At 34.5% G+C, this 21,914-nt stretch overlaps 3 protein-coding genes across 11 annotated transcripts; 1 reads left to right on the top strand and 2 right to left on the bottom strand.

Annotated features, from left to right (window-relative positions):
• The first annotated feature begins 1,061 nt into the window (after positions 1-1,061).
• Positions 1,062-3,568, top strand: LOC107915206 (tetratricopeptide repeat protein 33). The gene is made up of 5 exons (XM_016844373.2): positions 1,062-1,344; positions 1,796-1,934; positions 2,213-2,244; positions 2,742-2,828; positions 3,030-3,568. The coding sequence occupies exons 1-5, from the start codon at positions 1,108-1,110 to the stop codon at positions 3,162-3,164; spliced, it is 630 nt and encodes a 209-aa protein (XP_016699862.1). The 5' UTR covers positions 1,062-1,107; the 3' UTR covers positions 3,165-3,568.
• A 2,859-nt stretch (positions 3,569-6,427) lies between these two features.
• Positions 6,428-12,625, bottom strand: LOC107915205 (PHD finger protein EHD3). Of its 3 annotated transcripts, none has more exons than XM_016844370.2 (7): positions 12,467-12,625; positions 11,790-12,048; positions 10,995-11,183; positions 10,548-10,883; positions 8,687-8,776; positions 8,531-8,572; positions 6,428-7,826 (listed from the first exon to the last, which is right to left on the bottom strand). In XM_016844370.2, exons 2-7 carry the CDS (start codon positions 12,018-12,020, stop codon positions 6,909-6,911), a joined length of 1,806 nt encoding a protein of 601 aa, XP_016699859.1. In that variant the 5' UTR covers positions 12,021-12,048; positions 12,467-12,625; the 3' UTR covers positions 6,428-6,908. The 3 variants fall into 3 exon arrangements, with proteins under 3 accessions (XP_016699859.1, XP_016699860.1, XP_016699861.1); XM_016844371.2 differs by having other exon boundaries at positions 11,790-12,087; positions 12,467-12,619; XM_016844372.2 differs by lacking the exon at positions 12,467-12,625 and adding an exon at positions 11,448-11,579 and having other exon boundaries at positions 11,790-11,963.
• Positions 12,626-14,420: 1,795 nt separating this feature from the next.
• LOC107915204 (PHD finger protein EHD3) lies at positions 14,421-21,458 on the bottom strand. 7 transcript variants are annotated; one of them, XM_016844369.2, is made up of 9 exons: positions 21,276-21,458; positions 20,575-20,811; positions 18,680-18,868; positions 18,236-18,568; positions 17,856-17,905; positions 17,710-17,749; positions 16,307-16,396; positions 16,140-16,181; positions 14,421-15,798 (listed from the first exon to the last, which is right to left on the bottom strand). In XM_016844369.2, the coding sequence occupies exons 2-9, from the start codon at positions 20,803-20,805 to the stop codon at positions 14,884-14,886; spliced, it is 1,890 nt and encodes a 629-aa protein (XP_016699858.2). In that variant the 5' UTR covers positions 20,806-20,811; positions 21,276-21,458; the 3' UTR covers positions 14,421-14,883. The 7 variants fall into 7 exon arrangements, with proteins under 7 accessions (XP_016699858.2, XP_040950268.1, XP_040950269.1 ...); XM_041094334.1 differs by having other exon boundaries at positions 20,575-20,872; positions 21,276-21,439; XM_041094335.1 differs by having other exon boundaries at positions 20,575-20,833; positions 21,276-21,439.
• Between the last annotated feature and the right edge of the window lie 456 nt (positions 21,459-21,914).

Below are 21,914 nucleotides of genomic sequence, written 5' to 3'. Positions count from 1 at the left end.
AGAGTGAGAATGTGTTGAGGATCAGAGGAACTAACATTAAAACACCTCAATGTCTATGATATGATGGCCTATAGCATATATTTCGCATAAATAGTTGGTTGCTATTAATAATGGCTAGTGGGGTGCTGGTATTTTTGTTGCGAAAATCCTGATATGCTTGGAACAACAATTTTTAGGGTGAACAGCAGGATGGCAGCAGGCATGGAAAAGAGAAGAGACAGAGATGAGAAATTTATGGAACATCATCCTTTTCACAGATCTCCTGTTAGGGGGAATAACCCCCCACTTCTTCACTTGGAATCCACCACCAACTTCTTCAACCATCTTCGGTGGAATTTGAAGAGTAATGCAGCATAATCAAGAAAGGCCAAAACAAAGGCTTGGGAATCAAATGAGAAGCAGAGTGAAAGTCGAGGCGTGTATATAAAGGAAGTCTGATAAACGAAATAGTGTTGGTTTCAATACCAAGAAAGCACCCAGGTGATTGCTTCTCCCATTTCAGATTTTGGGGCCCAAACCCCACCGCCCATTTATGAGTAGGTTAGATGTGAAAGCTTTGTAAAGTTACCTTAAACCACCAGCAACTCCACACCCTCAAACTGAACTTTCCCACCTGCACTTATTTTATGTATGCCCACTCTCTCTATCACTATTTTTTTTGAGAGATTTGAATTTGGGTTAGAAGTGAAATGTGTATTAGCATGTACCATATTTATTTTAATATTTTTCATAAATCATATTCGATTTCTCCTAATAATATTATCTGCCATTAATTTAACAGCACACCCAATTAACTTCTTTTAGTTTTAACTCATAGGCTCTTGAATCAATCCCATTTGACCGATAAAAAAAAAGAAGCATGCAAATGTCTCGTTTAAAACCAATCTTTTAAAAAAATTAAACTCAAAATCAATTGCAATCATTAACAACAAAATGAAAAGTCATCAATTGGGCCTTGAATAGGAACTGGACCAGAATTTGAAACCAAGATGAGCCGACCCGACCCGACCCGACCCGACCGATCTCTCTATTTGGACAATGAACGACGCTGTATATCAAGTGTCAAGTGAAAAAAAGAAAAGAAAAGAACAAGGAGTTGCAGAAGAGATGAAGCTAACGTGGAATAAGAACAAGAGCAACAACAAGAAGCGGTCCAGGGAAGCTATTGCAAACTACCCTAATCTTCCCTTTGATCTACAAGATCCCTCGCATGATGATATGCAGTTGCAGAATCAAGAACACGCCCATTCTCAACATCAAGACAAGCCCTCTGCTGATGCTTTGGATTCTGACTTTAAACAACTTGCCCAATTCTTCCAAGCCCAAGGCAACAAGCTTGCTGAGGTTTTCCTTTTTTTTCTTTTTCCTTCTGCCCTGTTTCCAATTGATTGATTTTCGGTGTTTAAAGGGATACAGTCTTGATTGAATTATCAAATTGGGAATACGGTGAAGATCTTATATTGTCTTTATTTATATATCTTAATGTGTTGATAATGACGAATTTTATCATTTTGTTGGTTGATCATGAGGTTTTTGGGCCCTTTTCTTTATGGTATTTCTATTACCTTGAATTTGGCTCAATTATAGTGCTATGAGATGAAATAACCCAAGTTGGATTCATTGTCAGCCGCCGATAGGATTTTAGCCATCTAACGGGGGAAAAGGGGGAGTTCAGCTTTAGATATTGTTAAATGGGTCATTCACTAGTCTTTCCATTTGCATGAAACGGTGGTACTTTTTTGTTTTGTCATACTTGATAAGATGTATTTGTTGTGATGGATAATTTCTTTTGAAGGATGGGAAATTCCGGGAAGCACTTGGGAAGTGGGAGACAGCACTTAATTTGATGCCTGAAAATGCAGTTTTGCTTGAACAGAAGGCACAAGTTCTACTCGAGCTAGGGGATGCATGGAGTGCATTGAAGGCAGCCACTCGTAACTTTCACTTCCTTTTTCACTCATGTTTCTGATGCAGTTTTCAGTTACTTGTATTTTGGTGACATTGTTTAACTGCTTATTTTATTTAAAATTCCTGAGACAAGATGACTAGTTATAGAATGCAATGCACAGTATATTCAGCATGTTTATGCCTTCTGATCTGTAATGCACTATGGTTTTATTGCGTTTTTTTTTTTTTGTTGTTGTTGCAATGTGAAATAACGTATATGTAAGTTTAAACTTTTGTCTGCTTATCTGTGGATTCTACTTGGCAGGAGCCACTGAATTGGAATCATCATGGGCTGAGGTATGTCAAACCTGTAACCTGAATGAGATATCAAATGTTAAGCTGTTCCATAAACATCATACCCCTTTATAATTATGTTCCATAAACATGATGCTCATATTTCTCAAAGTATTTGGAACATTTCTAACTTGCACTCTGGTATATATATGCAAAATTTGAGCTCATTTCCATTGTTTTACCCCTGGTACTTTGTAGTTTATCATCAAATTAATGGCTACCATAATGTTGCACAAATTTAGCTAATGAGGAGGAAAATAGTTTGTATTCTAATCCTTAGAAGTGGTTGACTTTCCACATGGGCAACTAGTTTCCCTAGATTTCCTGTCCCTGCTCTATGTATGGTGGCTGCTAGCTAATGCTGAGAGATTGCAATTTGAATTGTTATTTCTGTCAGTAACTTCATTAGAAAGAATTTTTAGTCAGAAGTACCACTGTTATTGCAGCCTACATTCAATGCCAAAGTGCTTTTGTGTTTATGAGGTTGTATTTTGTTTCAGGCATGGATTACTCTTGGTAGATCACAATTAAACTTTGGAGAGCCCGATAGTGCCATTGAGAGTTTTGGCAGGGCATTAGCTATCAAGGTACATTTTTGGTACTTTTCATTCCGTATTACTTTGCATGGCCTCGTACTTTGAGGAAGTGTGCTTTATCAGATTTTTAAGCTGCTTCTTATAACTTTGAAGTCTAATGTCTCTGGTTAAATTGATCTCTAGCCTTGTATTCTTGTACTGGGCAAAGTAGACTGCAGTAGTCGGGTTTACTAAAGCTGTATTTTTATGCAGCCTGATTCTGTGGAGGCACAAGACGACAGGAAAACTGCATCGCATCTTATAAAGAAAAGAAAGCAGCTTCATTCTTCAGGCCTGAGTACTGATAAAAACCGTTATATGGTAGGTGATAGTACCGAGTCTTCTTGATTTTACATGAAGAGCAGTTGTTACTGACAGGAAGAATGATGGTAGAGTCACCAGCCCTCTGTAATTGAGAATTCAGTCGGTGGATGAAGATATAGCATGGACAAAGATTCCTCAACCTAGCATGGAGCATGAACGAAGCTATACAATTGAAAAATTTTGGATTTGCTTAGAATTTGTCATCAAGGAAGAACTTTGTAGGCATAATATCAGACAGTAGTATGGGTTCTGAAAGCTTATGCAAATGGGGTGTGCTGTTTCGATCTTGAAGGAAAACCTTTGTTAAATTTAAACCATGAGACCATGTACAGATAAATTCTCCCAAGAGCATGTATGAATATTAGTCATTGTTAGACAAAATGGTATAAACTATTAAATTATGGCTATTCAAAAGGCAATTCTACTCCTGTATGTGTGTCTTGGCCATTTTCCTCAGCTCAAACTTCTTAATTGAACACCACTGTTTTAGATGCCACATAATGCGGGAGCTTGGCCCGGCAATATTCTATCATCTCTTTCGCTGTTGTCTTTTCGACTTCCTTCGAACTTACGAAAGCTGCCTCCGGATTCGAGTACAAAACAGACTAGACTCCGGTGCTGCTTATATACCCTACACTACTAATCACATCCTTGAATCGATCCTTCGTCTCTAATACCCATCAGGATATGCAACACCACCATCCCCAGTATAAAACCCCACACGTCCTCTGGCATGCATGAAGAGGTAGGTGTTGGGTCCTTTAGGCAACCTACCATTACTTGCCCTCTGAAAACGATTGCTCCAAGTGATGAACCATCTTCGCTCACACTAGTTTCTCTCCCAGGATCCACCCCATCCATTACAATTTCCGCAATACGTGGCAGGGACATTTGGTGCCACGACAGACATCACGTGACCTCTCGTGATTCTCATAGATGACGACTGATGGTTGATTTGCGACCTCGTGCGAACGGATTCAATGGAAGGGCAATCCCCGTAAGCAATTGTGAGCGGGGTTCAATTTGGTGCTCTATTGATTCTGGTTCTTTTATCCTTTTGTTCTAGTGTAATTAAGCATTGTTATTTATCAAGTTAAATTACTTGGGGTTACAATTGGATTGATCTGTATTTTGTTCATTGAAACAAAAGAACGAAATTAAAGCTAATTAATATTTGTAACATAAAGATTTTCTTCGGAAGCTAGAACAGAGGGTATTCTTCATGTGTTACGGGATTGTTTGACAGCAAAAGAGGTGTGGTTGGAAATCGTCCCAACTGATCAACAGAACAGGTTCTTTTTCGTGGATTTACAGAACTGGTTAACTTTCAATCTTTGTTGTTCCACGAGGCTGTCTAGAGGAGGGACATCTTGGTCCTATCATTTTGGGATACTTGCTTGGCACATTTGGAAGAATAGGAATCATTTTATTTTTCAAGGCATAACTTAGAGTATCCTTGAGATTGTTAAAGTTTTTTATAGTTGGGCACAAAAGTATGAACTAAGCCATAATGGAGCTAAGCTAAATAATTGTGCATCTGGTACTCGAACATTCTTGCCGGGTAATTGGGTGCATTTATTCATTGATGGTGCGGTGAATGGAGGGTCTGAAATTCTTTCTGCTAATTGAGTGTCGCGAGATTAGAATAGAGATTGGATATTGAGTTACAATCATTACCTTGGAGAATGCACGATCTCTGAGGCTAAACTATGAGATATTTCGGATGGCATGCTGATTCTACTTAAAAAAGGATTTAATATAGTTATGATTCATACTAATAACTTGGAGGTAGCTCGAGCCATATAGGATAATATGTTAGTAGAATTGGGCATTATCGTGCTTAAGAGGGTCCAACGGATCATGAGAACTGAAAGGCAATGGTTGATTCGGCATGTTCCTAGAGAAAATAATTGAGTTGCTAACTGTTTGACTAAATTGAATTTAAGATGGAGAACTAACTTACAAGTTTATGATGAAGTCATGAGTCCCTCATGATGCATTAGAAGTTCTAAACAAGATAAAGGTAAAGGTAATTTCGATCAATTTAATTTGATGTAAACTTTATTTGTTTTTTATCATAAAAAAATATTTTTGGAAGCTAGAAATTGGAGGTACCATGAGTTAGAACTTGGTAGTTCCTTTAGGAGTCTGAACCCCAGCTGGCTTAAGGCAATCTTAAATTTTTGTAAAATATATGGATAGTTTTCGATGCCAAGTTGTTTTACACAATTTAAAGAGGTGGTTGTTTGAAAATTAAGAAATATGGAATTTCAATCTAAGATATAGCAAAACCAATATAATTCTAAAGCCATATCTAACAATATCATAATTATTTGAAGGAAGCCATCTTTTATGTAATCTCATTTAACAACATATATTTAGAATACTAATACAATATTATATCATGGATAATGCTTAACCCATCCTAACCACCTAGACTACAACAAAGTTGTTATCATTTTATAAAAATATTATTTAAGTCTTTTCTCTGATCTTATTTATCATCACTCAAATATTCAGGGCTTTTACCATACCATATAATCTACTTTCTGCTATCCAAGCATTACTTTATGTTAATATTGAAATTTCTACATCATTTATAGTGCATGAGCTAACAGTGATTTGCTCTTAAATCAATTGTAAATACATCAAAAAAAATTATATGGTATCATTTAGTAAATATCTGAAGACCGATTATTTAACTTAAAACCACAAAATTCTAATAAAAGCACCCTCAAAAGTACCCACAACATACCACCCCGTTCCATTTTATAGATAGATTGAAAACCCAAAAATAAAGTATAATAAAGAAATCATATTTCTGTTATGATTTCTAAAAATCCAAATTAATTGACATTGCCAAAAAATTCTCTCTTCTTTCTGTTGACAAAATCAAAATAATGTTTCCAGTTATTTAACAATGTTTTCTTCAATTCCCTATATGACAAAAAAAAGGTACTAAAATACTAATACATTAGTTTGTTCATAGTGCTTCCAAGTTAACAGAGTCTATCCATCACTAACACTCTTCACTTACTTTCTTAATGTAGTCTTTCCTTTTCCAACATCAAAACTAAATTAATATATAAGCAAACAACAACATAGAGAGAGTATACATTACAACTTACAAATCCAGAATCTGCTTCAATTGATTTTTTTTCTTTCCCTATTTAAATTTAATGGAAAAGAGAGAATAGGAAAAACAAGGCCGAAGATTAATGAAATAACAAGGATAAAGCATAGGGCCAACTGACCTACTGGTGAAGCAAAAATGATATCCGAAAGCATAACAAAAGGTAATCATACAATTAGACTAGACTTTTCATGGCTTACAACAGGCTGTTCGGTCAGAGTTTTCTCCACAATTATACAACATTTCTTGGGAACATTCACTTTTGACACTAAACTATCTATTCAAAGTAAAAACTAACATTAGTTCAATCATACCTGTTAGTGGATGATTTTCTGTACCAACAGGATCTAACAGTTTGGCGATCCCATTGATCAAGCAGAGATCATACAAGTCCTAATGTGTGCCAAGCAGAAAATATACAGCCTTTGGTTTTGTATTTTGCTCATAGCTATTCACCCAAATGCTAGTAAAATCTAATGAAGTTAATAACCTACACCTACAACAATCTGTTTCCCATCCCAAAAAATGAAGTGAAAATAAGTTATCAATCTGAGTTATCCATAATCGAAAAGGTAAAGGCATTATACCGTGAAAACAGATCATATCATGTTATGTCCTCCGAGTGCAAGGTCTTTCTAACTCTTCTTGCGAGTCGCATTCAACTTCTCCTCAAAGTGTAGAGTACTGGCAGCAGATAGAAGCATGTCCATTCCACCTCTACTTCTATCAGATTCCTCTTTCTCTCTCTGATTCGGGCTCAATTCCAGATTACCATATGCCATTTTACCTCCTACGCCCTTCATTTTCAGCTTACTTTCATATGCTCTTTTAGCTCTCTGTATTCGCTGGATCCCAGCATCACATTTTCTACAAAACCATTTTCCGCTTGGGATTGAAGTTCGTGGTGGTTTCATGCAATAAATGTGGTATGCAGCATCACAGCCATCACATAAAACAATCTTATCATCATCTTTGTCAGCAAGGCAAGCTCTACATAGACAAGAAGGGCAGTACCAGCGAGAACAATATGTTTTTAACTGCTTCATTGTCAGGCACCTAACATGGTAATATTTATTGGGGCAGTAAGGATGCTCGCAACTCCTTAACTCCTCACCTTTGACAAAATTACCTCCACAAATTTTGCAAACACGCCGGGTTTTGCTCCCCGGTGATAACTGAAGCCCATTACCAACACTACAGTTTGAATTTTCTTCCAATTCAGTAAATGTTTCAAAATGTTCATTATAATTTTCATCAGCAACATTGCTGTTGAGAGTCCGTGGGGCATTCAGTCTGTTACATATCACACAGTTCTCATGTGGAGACCCCATTCCATTACCGGTGCAGCTGGCACAATACCAACTTTTTCGAGGAATCATTTTCACAGCAGGCTCAATACAGGCAACATGGTACATTTCCTCACATGAATCACATACAAAACAATCCTTTCCATCTGCTTTCTCCCCACAATACCTGCAAGTGCAAACTTTAAAGACACCACAAGCTTCAATTTGCTCCGGTTTAGCAAGAGTTTCTGATTCCCGAGTACAGAACTGTTTTTCATTGAACAAAATTCAGAATATTTCTCAGGCATGAACCCAACTTTTAAATCAGATTCTTAACATATAATATAGATTACTTGCATGTAATGCAATTAAAACTAGAGAACAATTCAAGACAGAGTCCTACTGTGTCGAAATCAATGTTCTATACAAATGCTGAATTCAAATAGCCCTCAAAGTGCTCTACAAATACTAAATTCAGATAGCAAAGAAGAACAGAATATGACTACAAGATGACACCAGGAAACATGCCGGATCCTGTCATACAAACAAGCAGGATAGATAGAAGGCAACCAACTAGCCAGCATGAAGGCTATAAAGGTTTACTTGAATTTCCCACACCATTAGGGTGTTTAAATAAGGAAACCAAAATAACAGAGGGCCCAGTTGACAATTTTGAAGCCCAAAAATAAAGACGAAATTCTATATATGGGAATCCTAACCCACCAGTCCACTGCAGCACTTCCGTTGAAATCAGTCCAAACATAAGAGCAGTGGAAATTCCGAAGTCTAGGCTTACATCAATTTTTATCCAAGCTCTGAAACACCAAATGCACCCCTAAATTACCCAATATGGCTCTTTTTTGACATAAAAGTTAAGAATGCATCTACAACTAAAGTTTGAAAAAACAGTAATGCATTCTGCTGATACAAGCATGCCAATGCACACTATAAGCTAATTCATGAATGCTTACCTCATGTTTCTCCTTTTCAGCACTGCCACCAGAACATCCAACCTGAAAGATTGAAGAAAAAGCATCACATAACTCACTATCAAAGCAATAGTTTTTTTAAGCAAATTACTAAAATTCAAAAAACAAGAGAAGCACAGTGTATGGTCATTAACTCACTTGTTCACTACAGGAAGCACTTGTAATGTTTGAAAGGCTCTTCGCAAGGGATATAATTTCTGATCCAAGTCCTTGAAGTTTTCTCCATACCTGCACCGGAGGTATTTAGGTTAAGAGTAATATATATATACACACACACTACAGGAAGCAGCCATTTTGATTTCTTCTGGTTACTTTATAAGCATTTCATTTTTCTTTAGAAAATGCATCAAACTTTAGATTAAAGTTGTGTGTATATTAAAACATATTAAACTCCAAGGCTTTTTGTTTCCTTCTAACAACAGACAAACTCATTAATGGAACTAAACGAATCAACAAAGATGATCTGATAACAGCTAATGAACCACAAAGATTGTTTGGAGATGTGCAATTTAAAGAAAAAATTGACATGGGAAGAAAGAAAGAATGAACAGTAAGGGTATCAAAAGAGAGATTATTAATTAGCTTCTTTGGAAATGTGTAACTTCAGTCTAGTGAAGCAGAAAAGAAAAATAATTTGAAATCTGTAGTAATGAAATGAAAGGGTACCACAGGAGACAAATAAGGACATTATCGTCTCAAAGCGTATTGCCCTAAACTAGCAGAAAAGGAATAACACCATGTATGCACAAACATAATCAACGAGAAACAAGATTAAAAAAAGGCTGATAATCAAAGATAAATAATTACTCTTTATGCAGAGAACTAGAATTAAGAACAATTGACTTTCTTTTAGGAAGATAATAAACAATTTTAAGCCTTCTGTTTATTACTACCTCCTTTTCTAACTCTAAGCAGTGGACATGACTTGCAATACAGAGGGTTTAATCCTTCAGCCAAGTTCTTGTGACCATCAATCAGCACAGTTAGATGAATGAAACTAAAGGCAGGCGTTTAACTGCACAAGAGCAATTGATTCAAGTTGTAGGAACAAATAAGATTCAAACGCTTTGTGGAGCAATTAGCGATTGAACCGGCCATTAAGCCATGTTCTAGTGATAAGCAAGGCACCCCAATTTAACTCTTCCCTATCATTAATCATCAAACAGACCTCCTAAACACTTAAGTCATATACAGGCAAGAAGCAATCAAATACACCAAAGTCCTAAGAAGCTGAACTGTCGTTTTACTAGTAGGCATACTGGGTTTATGTTATACTAGATTAGTCTAGTAGCTGCTTTAGACAAAAGAAAACTAGCCCTTTTAAGGTGGAACATTGGCCTTCTCTGTGAAAAAGAAAGAGCTTGTAGGTAAACTCAATGGAAAACAGCGTTAAAATGCTTCCGATCACTCTAACTTTGCCTGAAGTTAAAAGGAAAGGCTCATTATCAATGCACTTACAATTATAAACAGAGTACCTTCAAGAAATTAAAAGGTCCCTTACATTGAGACTTCAATCTGGACAGAATTAGTAAAAGCCTATATCAGTAAACAACAGATTCTTGAATCATTGCAAATATGCCAAAGAAGAAGAGAAGAATTGATTTGAAGTTTCACATCAAACCTCTCTTCATCGAATATTGGCAAAGAATTTATCTGAAGTCTCACAATGACCCTAATTCTCACAACACATAATTAACTATGAGTTAGATGGGAACTTCTTTAAATTCAAGCTGTTGACAAAGAGTAACTCCCCTATTTATAAGTGTTCCTTTGTTCATTTTGTGAACTTTTAACAATCACTGCCATTGAAAATAAATTAAATTCTGAACTCTTCAATTGTTTTAAAGAACGCAGACACACACACACATATAGCATGAAGCTGTTTCACTTATCAACATCTTGGTTTTTCGGGGTAAAGAAAAAGCCAAACATTATTACCTTTTAACTAAGCAACTCCATTCAAGCAATGCATACAAATAAAAATGGTCAAATAAATTACCTCCTGAATATCTGATGTGAAAAGCATAGGTGATTGTTCATACTCTCCCTCTTTCATCCTTGAGTTTATTAGACTTAAGTGAAAAAGATTGTCAAGCTTAATCCCTTGGAAATTCTCTAAGAGAAGCTTACACAAAGTTGTGAACTTTTCTGAAATTATAACATCAAAGAAAACACGTTGACACCTCTCAGTGGTAGTTTGAGTATTTAATTCCTTATAAGACCCATTAGATATAATAACACCCTCCAGCTTCTCAGCAGTATGCTGAGTTCCATTAGGAATCTGCCCGGCTTGTGGAGAGCAGTTCTGTTTATCTTCATGACAAGTATCAGAATCCTGTGAAAGAATCATAAAACAACTTTTCAAATATATTATTAAGGAAACCAACAAGAAAAATACCACTGGAATACGTCATAGACCATATGGAGTTCAGATAACAGCACAAACCTTAACTGTCACATTACAACCATTTTCTTGATGAAATAAAAGTGCATCTTGAATGCAACGCCGTATACCACCTTCATCATCACTTAAAAACTGATGCATGTTCTCCAATACAACATTTCTCCACTTCCTTTGTAGACGATAATTGGAATCATTTAAAGAAGCACAATGATCTGTAAAAGGAAGAGTGACCTGCCCACAAAAATTAGAATCCCTTAGCATGTTAAACAAATCAAACAAAACAACTGTTCTTAGGACAAAACAATAACAAAGACCACAACATGTCAGCCCAAATAGAATACTCAGGTACTCATATTAAAAAAGGAAAGAAAGAAAGAAAGACAATATTGCATGTTTCACTAATGCAATCAAATAAATGATATAACTACAAATTTCCCACAAAGAGAAAGAGTAACTAACAGCTATCAATTATATTTCTAGACATCAAAAACTCACATATTTATCTCATATTATGCACACCAGTTTTGGACTTAACACAGTAGCTTGAAATTGTATTTTATGTACCCAACGACCCAGTCACACCTTCTGCTCATACTCATAGGATAGTCTCCAGGCAGAGCTTTCCATCTAATTGCAAACAAGTTAATATTTTTCAATCCATAATCCAAATCTAAAATAAGAAAGCTCTTTAACTAAAGGAAAAACAAATGTCGTAACAAGAATTGGAGAACAGAATCAGAATAAGCCTATCTCAACATTTAAATAGTACAAGAAAGAAAGATACTTAGCGTCTATAACTTCTAACATACATATGGAAACACATTAATCGAAATCTACCTGGTCTATAGAAGCTCTCCCACCATCTTGCACTTCAATATTTGAACTTGACCTTAACTGTCTCCGCCTCTTATATGTTCGTAAATTCTCACTTGCCCCAGAACTCCCATCACCAGAATCATTTGCAAATTCAGACCCAAACCCATTATTCATTGGTTCAATCTTGAAGCACCTAATCTCCTCCCCAATCTCTGCTCCTTCACTGTTGATTGTCCCCTCTTCAACACCCATCTCCACCTTCACAAAACAGAACAAAACCCTAGTTTTCCAAGCATATCACCACAGAGTTAGGATATCTCTGTAATAAACCAACATTATCTTTCAAATTCACGTTAAATTATAACATAAGCACTTCAAAAATCATCAGATTAGACGAAAAAACAAGCAAATTCAGTAAAAAAAAAATAGGCATACAGAAAACAAAGGGAATATCCAAAAAGAAAATAGAAGTCTAAATATATCATCCCCCAGCTTCACCAAAAAACGATAAAAGAAATCATCCAAACTAAGCTAAGTAATTCAAATGAACTTCACTAAGAATCATTTGAAGATTAAAAACAATAAATCAAATTAATAAACAACTTCATTATTCTCTGTCTTTTTTCCCTCCTGCATTTCCTTGAGTACCAAACACCAAATAACAAGAAAAAAAATAGTAAAGAAGGAGGAAGGTTTACCTGAGTTGAAAATATGAGACCTGAAATTGAAACCCTAAAAAATTGGAAAATTGTTTTACTATTATTTTCAGTGAGAAACTTCGGCTTTGCTGTGCAGCTTCCCCGTCTTATCCATGTATTTTTTTTTTCTCAAGAAAAAAGAAATGAAAATGGTAACTACAGCAGTATTTGAGTTTACTTTTCTTTTGGCATTTTTCTTTGTACTTCTTTTCAGGGTTTAATTCTATCTGAAGTCCTTGTACTCTCTGTATTTTTAAAATTTAATCTTTCAATTTCTAATTCCAAAAATTTAATCTATGCACTTATCTTATTTAAAAAATTAAAGTTGAAATCAATTGATATCACTACTAATAAATTTTATTAAATTTGAACATGTGATATTTTAATATTCAAATGCTTGATTTAAAAATTAAAATTCAATTGAACATGTATTCAAAGTTAACCAATTTTAATTGATAAATTTATTAACTATACTTTAAGAGAAACTAAATTCTAAGAATTACAAGCATAAGTATTCATTTAAAGAAAAAGTAAACGGATTAAATTGTAGGAATTCAGAAAGTACAGGCACTGGGACAAAATTAGACCTTTGCTTAGTTGGGTCGGATCTGGAACTGGATGGTTCAGGTTGCCAGTGAGGAAAAACTGACAGGTGTCGGCTGCTCAAATAGCCGAAAACCCGAAAAGAGGTCAATAAACCAAAAAGGAAAGAAAAATCCGATGAAGTCAACTTGTGGGTCGGACCACAGATGGAGTAGTTATTATTTATATATACTATTTATTTTATTCTCTACATAAAGATCACAGATAATTACCATCCAATATAATTTTCCTTCTGAGACGATATTATTTTTATATACACGTACCCAAGCCTGTATAAATCAATAATAGATGTATCAAAAAAAGGTTTGTTATTAATTTTTTCCTAAGGTTAAAAAAATACTAGTTTTAAAATTGTCAAAAATAAAAATTCTCAATTAAAATATATAAATAATAATAATTATAAAACGTGGAAAAGAGCATTCTTTTAGGGTTAAAAAGCAGCATTTGCCATTAGAATTAAAAAAAAAAATAGCAAATATCTCAAGACCGATTAGTTTACTTAAAACCAAAAATTTAATAAAAGAAGCACCCTCAAAGTACCCATCCAGTATTGAACCCACACAATACCATCCATGTTCCATTTTATAATAGATGGACTGAAAACCCAAAAAAAAAAAGTATAATAAAGATAATATTTCTGTTATGATTTGAAAAATACAAATTAATTACTTAAATTGACATAGCTAAAATGTTCTCTCATCTATTCTGTTGTCAAAATCAAAATCATTTTCAGTTATTTAACATTGTTTTCTTTAATTCCCTATAGGCAAAAAAAGTACTAAAATACTAATACATTAGGTTGTTTAACATGTAGCAACAACATACTGCTTCCAAGTTAATACAGTCTATCTACCAATAGCACTCTTCACTTAATGCATCTATGTCGAAATATTTTTTTCCAACAAAAAAATACATATTCAAACATGGGTATAAAACAACTTCCAAAGAAGCGCCAGTCACATGAAATATAATCATAAAAAGATGAAAATGTAACACATTCATGTACCTAATACATACAGGATTCTAAACAACAAGGGCATTATTTTTTAATGAATCTACAAGCTTCAACATTGCAATCTTTTTTTTTTCTTATGGTCAAAATAGTGTATATGTAATCTTTCCTTTTACATATCAAAAGCTAAATTAAAAAATATATAACCAAACAACAATAGAGAGAGAGTAAATATTACAACTTACAAATTCCGAATCTACTTCAATTGATTTTTTCTTTCCCTACTTAAATTTAATGAAAATGAGAGATTAGGAAAAACAAGGACAAAGATTAATGAAATAACAAGGATAAAGCATAGAGCCAACTCACCTAGTGAAGCAAAAATTATATCCAAAAGCATAACAAAAGGTAATCATCCAATTAGACTAAACTTTTCATAGCTTACAACAGGCTGTTTGGTTCGAGTTTTCTCCACAATTATACAACATTGTTAGGAAACATTCACTTTTGACACTAAAACTATCTATTCTCAAACTACAAACTAACATTAGTTCAATCGTACCTGTTAGTGGATGATTTTCTGTACCAACAGGATCTTACAGTTTGGCAATCCCATTGATCAAGCAGAGATCATACAAATGCTATTCATTTTTGAATTCGTTTTTTGATCATAGCTATTCATCCAAATGCTAGTAAAATCTAATGAAGTTAATAACCTACACCTACACCAATCTGCTTCCCAGCCCAAAAAATGAAGTGAAAATAAGTTGTCAATCTGAGCTATCCATAATAGAAAAGGTAAAGGCATTATACCGTGAAAAACAAATCATATCATGTTATGTCCTCCGAGAGCAAGGTCTTTCTAACTCTTGCGATTTGCATTCAACTTCTCCACAAAGTGTAGAGAACTGGCAGCAGATAGAAGCATGTCCATTCCACCTCTACTTTTATCAGATTCCTCTTTCTCTCTCTGATTCAGGCTCGATTCCAGATTACCATATGCCATTTTACCTCCTACGCCCTTCATTTTCAGCTTACTTTCATATGCTCTTTTAGCTCTCTGTATTCGCTGGATCCCAGCATCACATTTTCTACAAAACCATTTTCCGCTTGGGATTGAAGTTTGTGGTGGTTTCATGCAATAAATGTGGTATGCAGCATCACAGCCATCACATAAAACAATCTTATCATCATCTTTGTCAGCAAGGCAAGCTCTACACAGACAAGAAGGGCAGTACCAGCGAGAACAATATGTTTTTAACTGCTTCATTGTCAGGCACGTAACATGGTAATATTTATTGGGGCAGTAAGGATGCTCGCAACTCCTTAACTTCTCACCTTTTACAAAATTACCTCCACAAATTTTGCAAACAAGCCGGGTTTTGCTCCCTGGTGATAACTGAAGCCAATTACCAACACTACAGTTTGAATTTTCTTCCAATTCAGTAGATGTTTCAAAATGTTCATTATAATTTTCATCAGCAACATTGCTGTTGAGAGTCCGCGGGGCATTCAGTCTGTCACATATCACACAGTTCTCATGTGGAGATCCCATTCCATTACCGGTGCAGCTGGCACAATACCAACTTTTTGGTGGAATCACTTTCAGAGCAGGCTCAATACAGGCAACATGGTACATTTCCTCACATGAATCACATACTAAACAATCCTTCCCATCCGCTTTCTCCCCACAAAACCTGCAAGTGAAAACTTTAAAGACACCACAAGCTTCAATTTGCTCCCGTTTAGCAAGAATTTCTGATTCCCGAGTACAGAACTGTTTCATAGAACAAAATTCAGAATATTTCTCAGGCATGAACCCAACCTTTAAATCAGATTCTTAACATGTAATACAGACTACATGCATGTAATGCAATTAAAAGCTAGAGAACAATTCAAGTTAGAGTCCTACTGAGTTAAAATCAAGATTCTATACAAATGCTGAATTCAAATATCCCTCAAAATGCTCTACAAATGCTAAATTCAGACAGCAACGCAGAACAGAATATGACTACAAGACGCCAGCAGGAAACATGCCTCATCCTGTCATAAAAACAAGCAGGATAGAAGCAAACCAACTAGCCAATGCACACTATAAGCTAATTCATGAATGCTTACCTCATGTTCCTCCTTTTCAGCACTGCCACCAGAACATCCAACCTGAAAGATAGAAGAAAAAGCATCACAATAAAATCATAACTCATTATCAATGCAATAGTTTTTCTTTAAGCAAATTACTAAAACTAAAATAACAAGAGTAGCACAGTGTATGTTCATTAACTCACTTGTTCACTACAGGAAGCGCTTGTGATGTTTGAAAGGCTCTTCGCAAGGGATATCATTTCTGATCCTAGTACTTGAAGTTTTCTCCATACCTGCACAGGAGGTATTTAGGTTAACAGAAATATATATATAGAATGATAACAAAAAGAACTGAATCTACTACAGGGAGCAGCCATTTTGATTTCTTCTGATTACTTTATAAGAATTTCATTTTTTCTTTAGAAAATGCATCAAACTTTAGATTAGTGTTGTGTGTGTATATTAAAACATGTTAAACCCCAAAGTTTTCTGTTTCCTTCTAACAACATACAAACTCATTAATGGAACTAAACGAATCAACTAAGATGGTCTGATAACAGCTTAAGAACCACAAAGATTGTTTGGAGATGTTCAATTTAAAGAAAAATTTGGCATGGGAAGAAAGAAAGAATGAACAGTAAGGGTATCAAAAGAGATGTTATTAATTAGATTCTTTGGAGATGTGTAACTTCGGTCTAGTGAAGCAGAAGAAATGAAAAATAATTTGAAATCTGTAGTAATGTAAAGAAAGGGTACCACAAGAGACAAATAAGAACATTATCGCCTCAAATTGTATTGCCCTAAACCTAACAGAAAAGGAATAATACATTTGCACAGGTTCATTGCGTGCAACAAAAAATTAGGGAAAACCAAGTACTCTATACCCCCCCCCCAAAAAAAAAAAAAGGAGAGAAAGTGCAATAATCAACTAGAAAGAGGATTTAAAAGAAGGCCGATAATCAAATATAAATAATTACTCTTTATGCATAGAACTAGAATTAAGAACAGTGTACTTTCTTTTAGAAAGATAATAAACAATTTTAAGCATTCTTCTTATTACGACCTCCTTCTCTAGCTCTAAGCAGTCAACAAGACTTACAATACATAGGGTTTAATCCTCCAGCCAACCTCTTGTGACCATCATTCAGCACAGTTAGATGAATGAAACTAAAGGCAGGAATTTAACTGCACAAGAGCAATTGATTCAAGTCGTAGGAATGAATCAGATTCAAAAGCTTTGTGGAGCAATTAGCGATTCAATTGGCCATTAAGCCCTGTTCTAGTCATTAGCAAGGCACCCCAATTCAACAGTAACTCTTCCCTATTATTAATCTTCAAACAAAACTCCTAAACACTGAAGTCGTAAACAGGCAAGAAGAGATCAAATATACCAAAGTCCTAAGTAGCTGAAGTGTCTTTTTACTAGTAGGCATACTGGGTTTATATTATACTAGATTAGTTTAGTAGCCTTCTCTGTAGAAAAGAAATAGCTTGTAGGTAAACTCAATGGAAAACAGTGTCAAAATGCTTCCGATCACTCTAATTTTGCCTGAAGTAAAAAAGGAAAGGCTAATTATCAATGCACTTACAATTATAAACAGAGTACCTTCAAGAAATTAAAAGGTCCCTTACATTGAGACTTCAATCTGGACAGAATTAGTAAAAGCCTATATCAGTAAACAGCAGATTCTTGAATCATTGCAAATATGCCAAAGACGAAGAGAAGAATTTATCTGAAGTCTCACAACAAACCTCTCTTCATTGAATATGGCAAAGAATTTATCAGAAGTCTCACAATGACCCTAATTCTCACAACACATAATTAACTATGAGTTAGATGGGAACTTCTCTAAATTCAAGCTGTTGACAAAGAGTAACTCCCTTATTTATAAGCTCTCCTTAGTTCATTTTTGTAAACTTTTAACAATCATAGCCATTGAAAATAAACTAAATTCCGAGCTGTTCAATTGTTTTAAAGAATGCCAACACACACGCACACACATAGCATGAAGCTGTTTCACTTATCAACATCTTGGTTTTCAGGGGTAATGAAAAAGCCAAACATTATTACCTTTTAACTAAGCAACTCCATTCAAGCAATGCATACAAATAAAAATGGTCAAATAAATTACCTCCTGAATATCTGATGCAAAAAGCATAGGTGATCTCTCGTACTCTCCCTCTTTCATCCTTGAGTTTATTAGACTTAAGTGAAAAAGATTGTCAAGCTTAATCCCTTGGAAATTCTCTAAGAGAAGCTTACACAAAGATGTGAACTTTTCTGAAATTATAACATCAAAGAAAACACGTTGACACCTCTCAGTGGTAGTTTGAGGATATAACTCCTTATAAGACCCATTAGATATAACACCCTTCAGCTTCTCAGCAGTATGCTGAGTTCCATTAGGAATCTGCCCGGCTTGTGGAGAGCAGTTCTGTTTATCTTCATGACAAGTATCAGAATCCTGTGAAAGAATCATAAAACAACTTTTCAAATATATTATAAAGGAAAACAACAAGAAAAATACCACTGGAATACGTCATAGACCATATGGATTTCAGATAACAGCACAAACCTTAACTGTCACATTACAATCATTTTCTTGATGAAATAAAAGTGCATCTTGAATGCAACGTCGTATACCACCTTCATCACCATTTAAAAACTGATGCATGTTCTCCAATACAACATTTCTCCACTTCCTTTGTAGACGATAATTGAAATCATTTAAAGAAGCACAATGATCTGTAAAAGGAAGAGTGACCTGCTCACAAAAATTAGAATCCCTTAGCATGTTAAACAAATCAAACAAACCAACTGTTCTTAGGACAAAAGAATAACAAAGACCACAACATGTCTGCCCAAATAGAATACTCAGGTACTCATATTAAAAAAAAAGAAATGCAATATTGCATGTATGACTAATGCAATTAAACAAATCATATAACTACAAATTTCCCACAAGGAGAAAGAATAAGTATACCTTTCATTACTGAACCAGAAGAATCGTAGAACTAAACTATAGGATAACTGAAATATAAATCAATTAACCATACCAGGCCCCTCAACATTGCATGTACAAAAGCACGAGATGAAAAAATTAATCCATAAAAGGTAACAAAAAATAAAATCTTAAATTCAAACATCTGCCCTGTCTTTTCCTTACAATTAAGACTTCCATTACTAAACCTCTGACTGACCTTAAAGAAGGAAATCCCAGCTTCAAAGTCACAAGATCTAGAAGCCTTACATAAAAGGGTTTTTCTAGTGTGAGTCAGTCAAAAGCCACATTAGAGAAGAAAAAGTTTCAGCTGCTCATCTGATAAAAGTTTAATCATTGTTAATTACTCAAATGCCATGTACCAGCCAAAATTTAATAAAATTACATCAAATTTAAATAAAAGAATTCATTGTATGGTATCAATTGTGGTGCTAAAGAATATATACAAATCTGCATATTTGTGTACCATATTGTGGTTGCAAACGAAAACATGAAATCTTGCTTTAGATATTGAGAAACTTTTCTGGTTTCATCATCCATGTGTTCCACGACAGGGTGGCATATGGGACCATATCTTGCTTCACTAAATTCAAAAGCTTCTGCTTAATCATTATCTATTAGTTACCTGAAGGTGGCTTGAAGTCATAATGCAGGAATTAGATCGTGCTGTGTGACTTATTTCTGATGCTGGAATTATATTTTTTCATAAAACATATGGGATTACATAGCAACAAAAACAGGAAACTTGACAAAAGGAGCATTACTTTCCTTGTGATACAGGACTAAAATTTGTGAAATACATCTCTCCTCTTCAACTGACAAATATGTGTCCATATGAGAAGAATTAAACATATTCGTGTCTGATGCTGAAACTTTCACAGGTTCAAGCAAGATTAAGATACACATATTGATGAAGCATTACAGAACTATACATGAGGCTTTCAGAGGATTTGTAGAATCAATATCTCTTGCAAACATTTTCTAACACTCTCATTGCTCAAAGGGCAAAAAAAAAGGTTGAAAAAATGACCATTCAACCAACAAAGCCATCCTGAAAATCATTTGACTTTCCAAATACCATCATTACATAACAACCATTCATTATATTTCTAGACATCAAAAATCACATATTTATCTCATATTATGCACACCAGTTTTAGACTTAACACAGTAGCTTGAAATTGTATTTTATGTACCCAACGACCCAGTCACACCTTCTGCTCATACTCATAGGATAGTCTCCAGGCAGAGCTTTCCATCTGATTGAAAACAAGTTAATATTTTTCAATCCATAATCCAAATCTACAATAAGAAAGCTCTTTAACTAAAGGAAAAACAAATCTTGTAACATGAATTGGTGAACGTAATCAGAATAAGCCCATCTCAACATTTGAATAGTACAATAAAGAAAGATACTTAGCATCTATCACTTCAAGCATACATATTGAAAAACATTAATCAAAATCTACCTGGTCTGTAGAAGCTCTCCCACCATCTTGCACTTCAATATTTGAAGTTGACCTTAACTGTCTCCGTCTCTTATATGTTCGCAAACTCTCACTTGCTCCTGAGCTCCCATCACCAGAATCGTTTACAAATAAAGACCCAAACTCATTATTCACTGGTTCACTCTTGAAGCACTTAATCTCCTCCACAATCTCTGCTCCTTCACCGTTTCTTGTCCCCTCCTCAACACCCATCTCCACCTTCACAAAACAGAACAAAACACTAGTTTTGCAAGCATTTCACCACATAATTAGGATATCTCTGTAATAAACCGACATTGTCTTTCAAATTCACATTTTCAAAAATCATTAGATTAGACGAAAAAACCAAGCAAATTCAGTAAAAAAAAAAAAACCTTTAGGCAGACAGAAAACAAAGGAAATATCCAAAAAGAAAATTGAACTCTAAATAAATCATCCCCTGCTTTAGCTTCACCAAAAAACGATAAAAGAAATCCAAACTAAGCTAAGTAATTAAACTGAACTTCACTACTTACTAAATTAAGAATAATTTGAAGATTAAAAACAATAAATCAAATTAATAAAACAACATTATTCTGTCTTTTTTCCCTCCCTGCATTTTCTCGAGTACCGAACACCGAATACCAAGAAGAAATCTAAAGAGAAGATAAAAATAAAGAAGAAGAAGAAGAAGGAAGGTTAACCTGAGTTGAAAATTTGAGACCTGAAATTGAAACCCTAAAAAATTGGGAAATTGTTTCACAATTATTTTCCGTTAGAAACTTAGCCTTTGTGCTGCAGCTTCCCCGTCTTATCCGCGTATTTGATTTTACTTCTGTTTGAGTTTGAGTTTGAGTTTTGAGTTTGAGTTTACTTTTGTTTTGGCCTTTTTCTTTGTACATTTTGTATAGGGTTTAATTGTGTCTATAGTCCTTATCCTCTGTATTTTTAAAATTTAATCTGTCTATATTTGATTTAAAAATTTTAATTTATTTAATTTCATTAAATTTGAACATGCCATATTTAAAATTTCGGTTGTCACGTTGCCAGTAAGGAAAAACATATATATATTTAATATTTCTTTTTTTCTTGTCAGATTTTAACCAATTTTTTATAGATTACTCTAACTTTACTCTATTTATTTTAATATTTCATCAAACTTCAAAATTATTTTATATTATCATCCCTTGATTCTATTTTAATAAAAAAAATTCCTTCTCTTTTTTTAAAAATAAGTAAATGGAAGAAATAAAGGGTGGCTTTAGTTTTCAGCATCTTATAAAAAATGGGATATTATCAGAAATAATCCTTGAAAGCTCGTCAAAATTTTAATGTAGTTCATA

The sequence above is a fragment of the Gossypium hirsutum genome, chromosome D05 (genome assembly GCF_007990345.1).
Source record: "Gossypium hirsutum isolate 1008001.06 chromosome D05, Gossypium_hirsutum_v2.1, whole genome shotgun sequence".
In the NCBI taxonomy this organism is placed as follows: Eukaryota; Viridiplantae; Streptophyta; class Magnoliopsida; order Malvales; family Malvaceae; genus Gossypium; species Gossypium hirsutum.
This window is presented reverse-complemented; position numbering and strand designations above follow the sequence as displayed.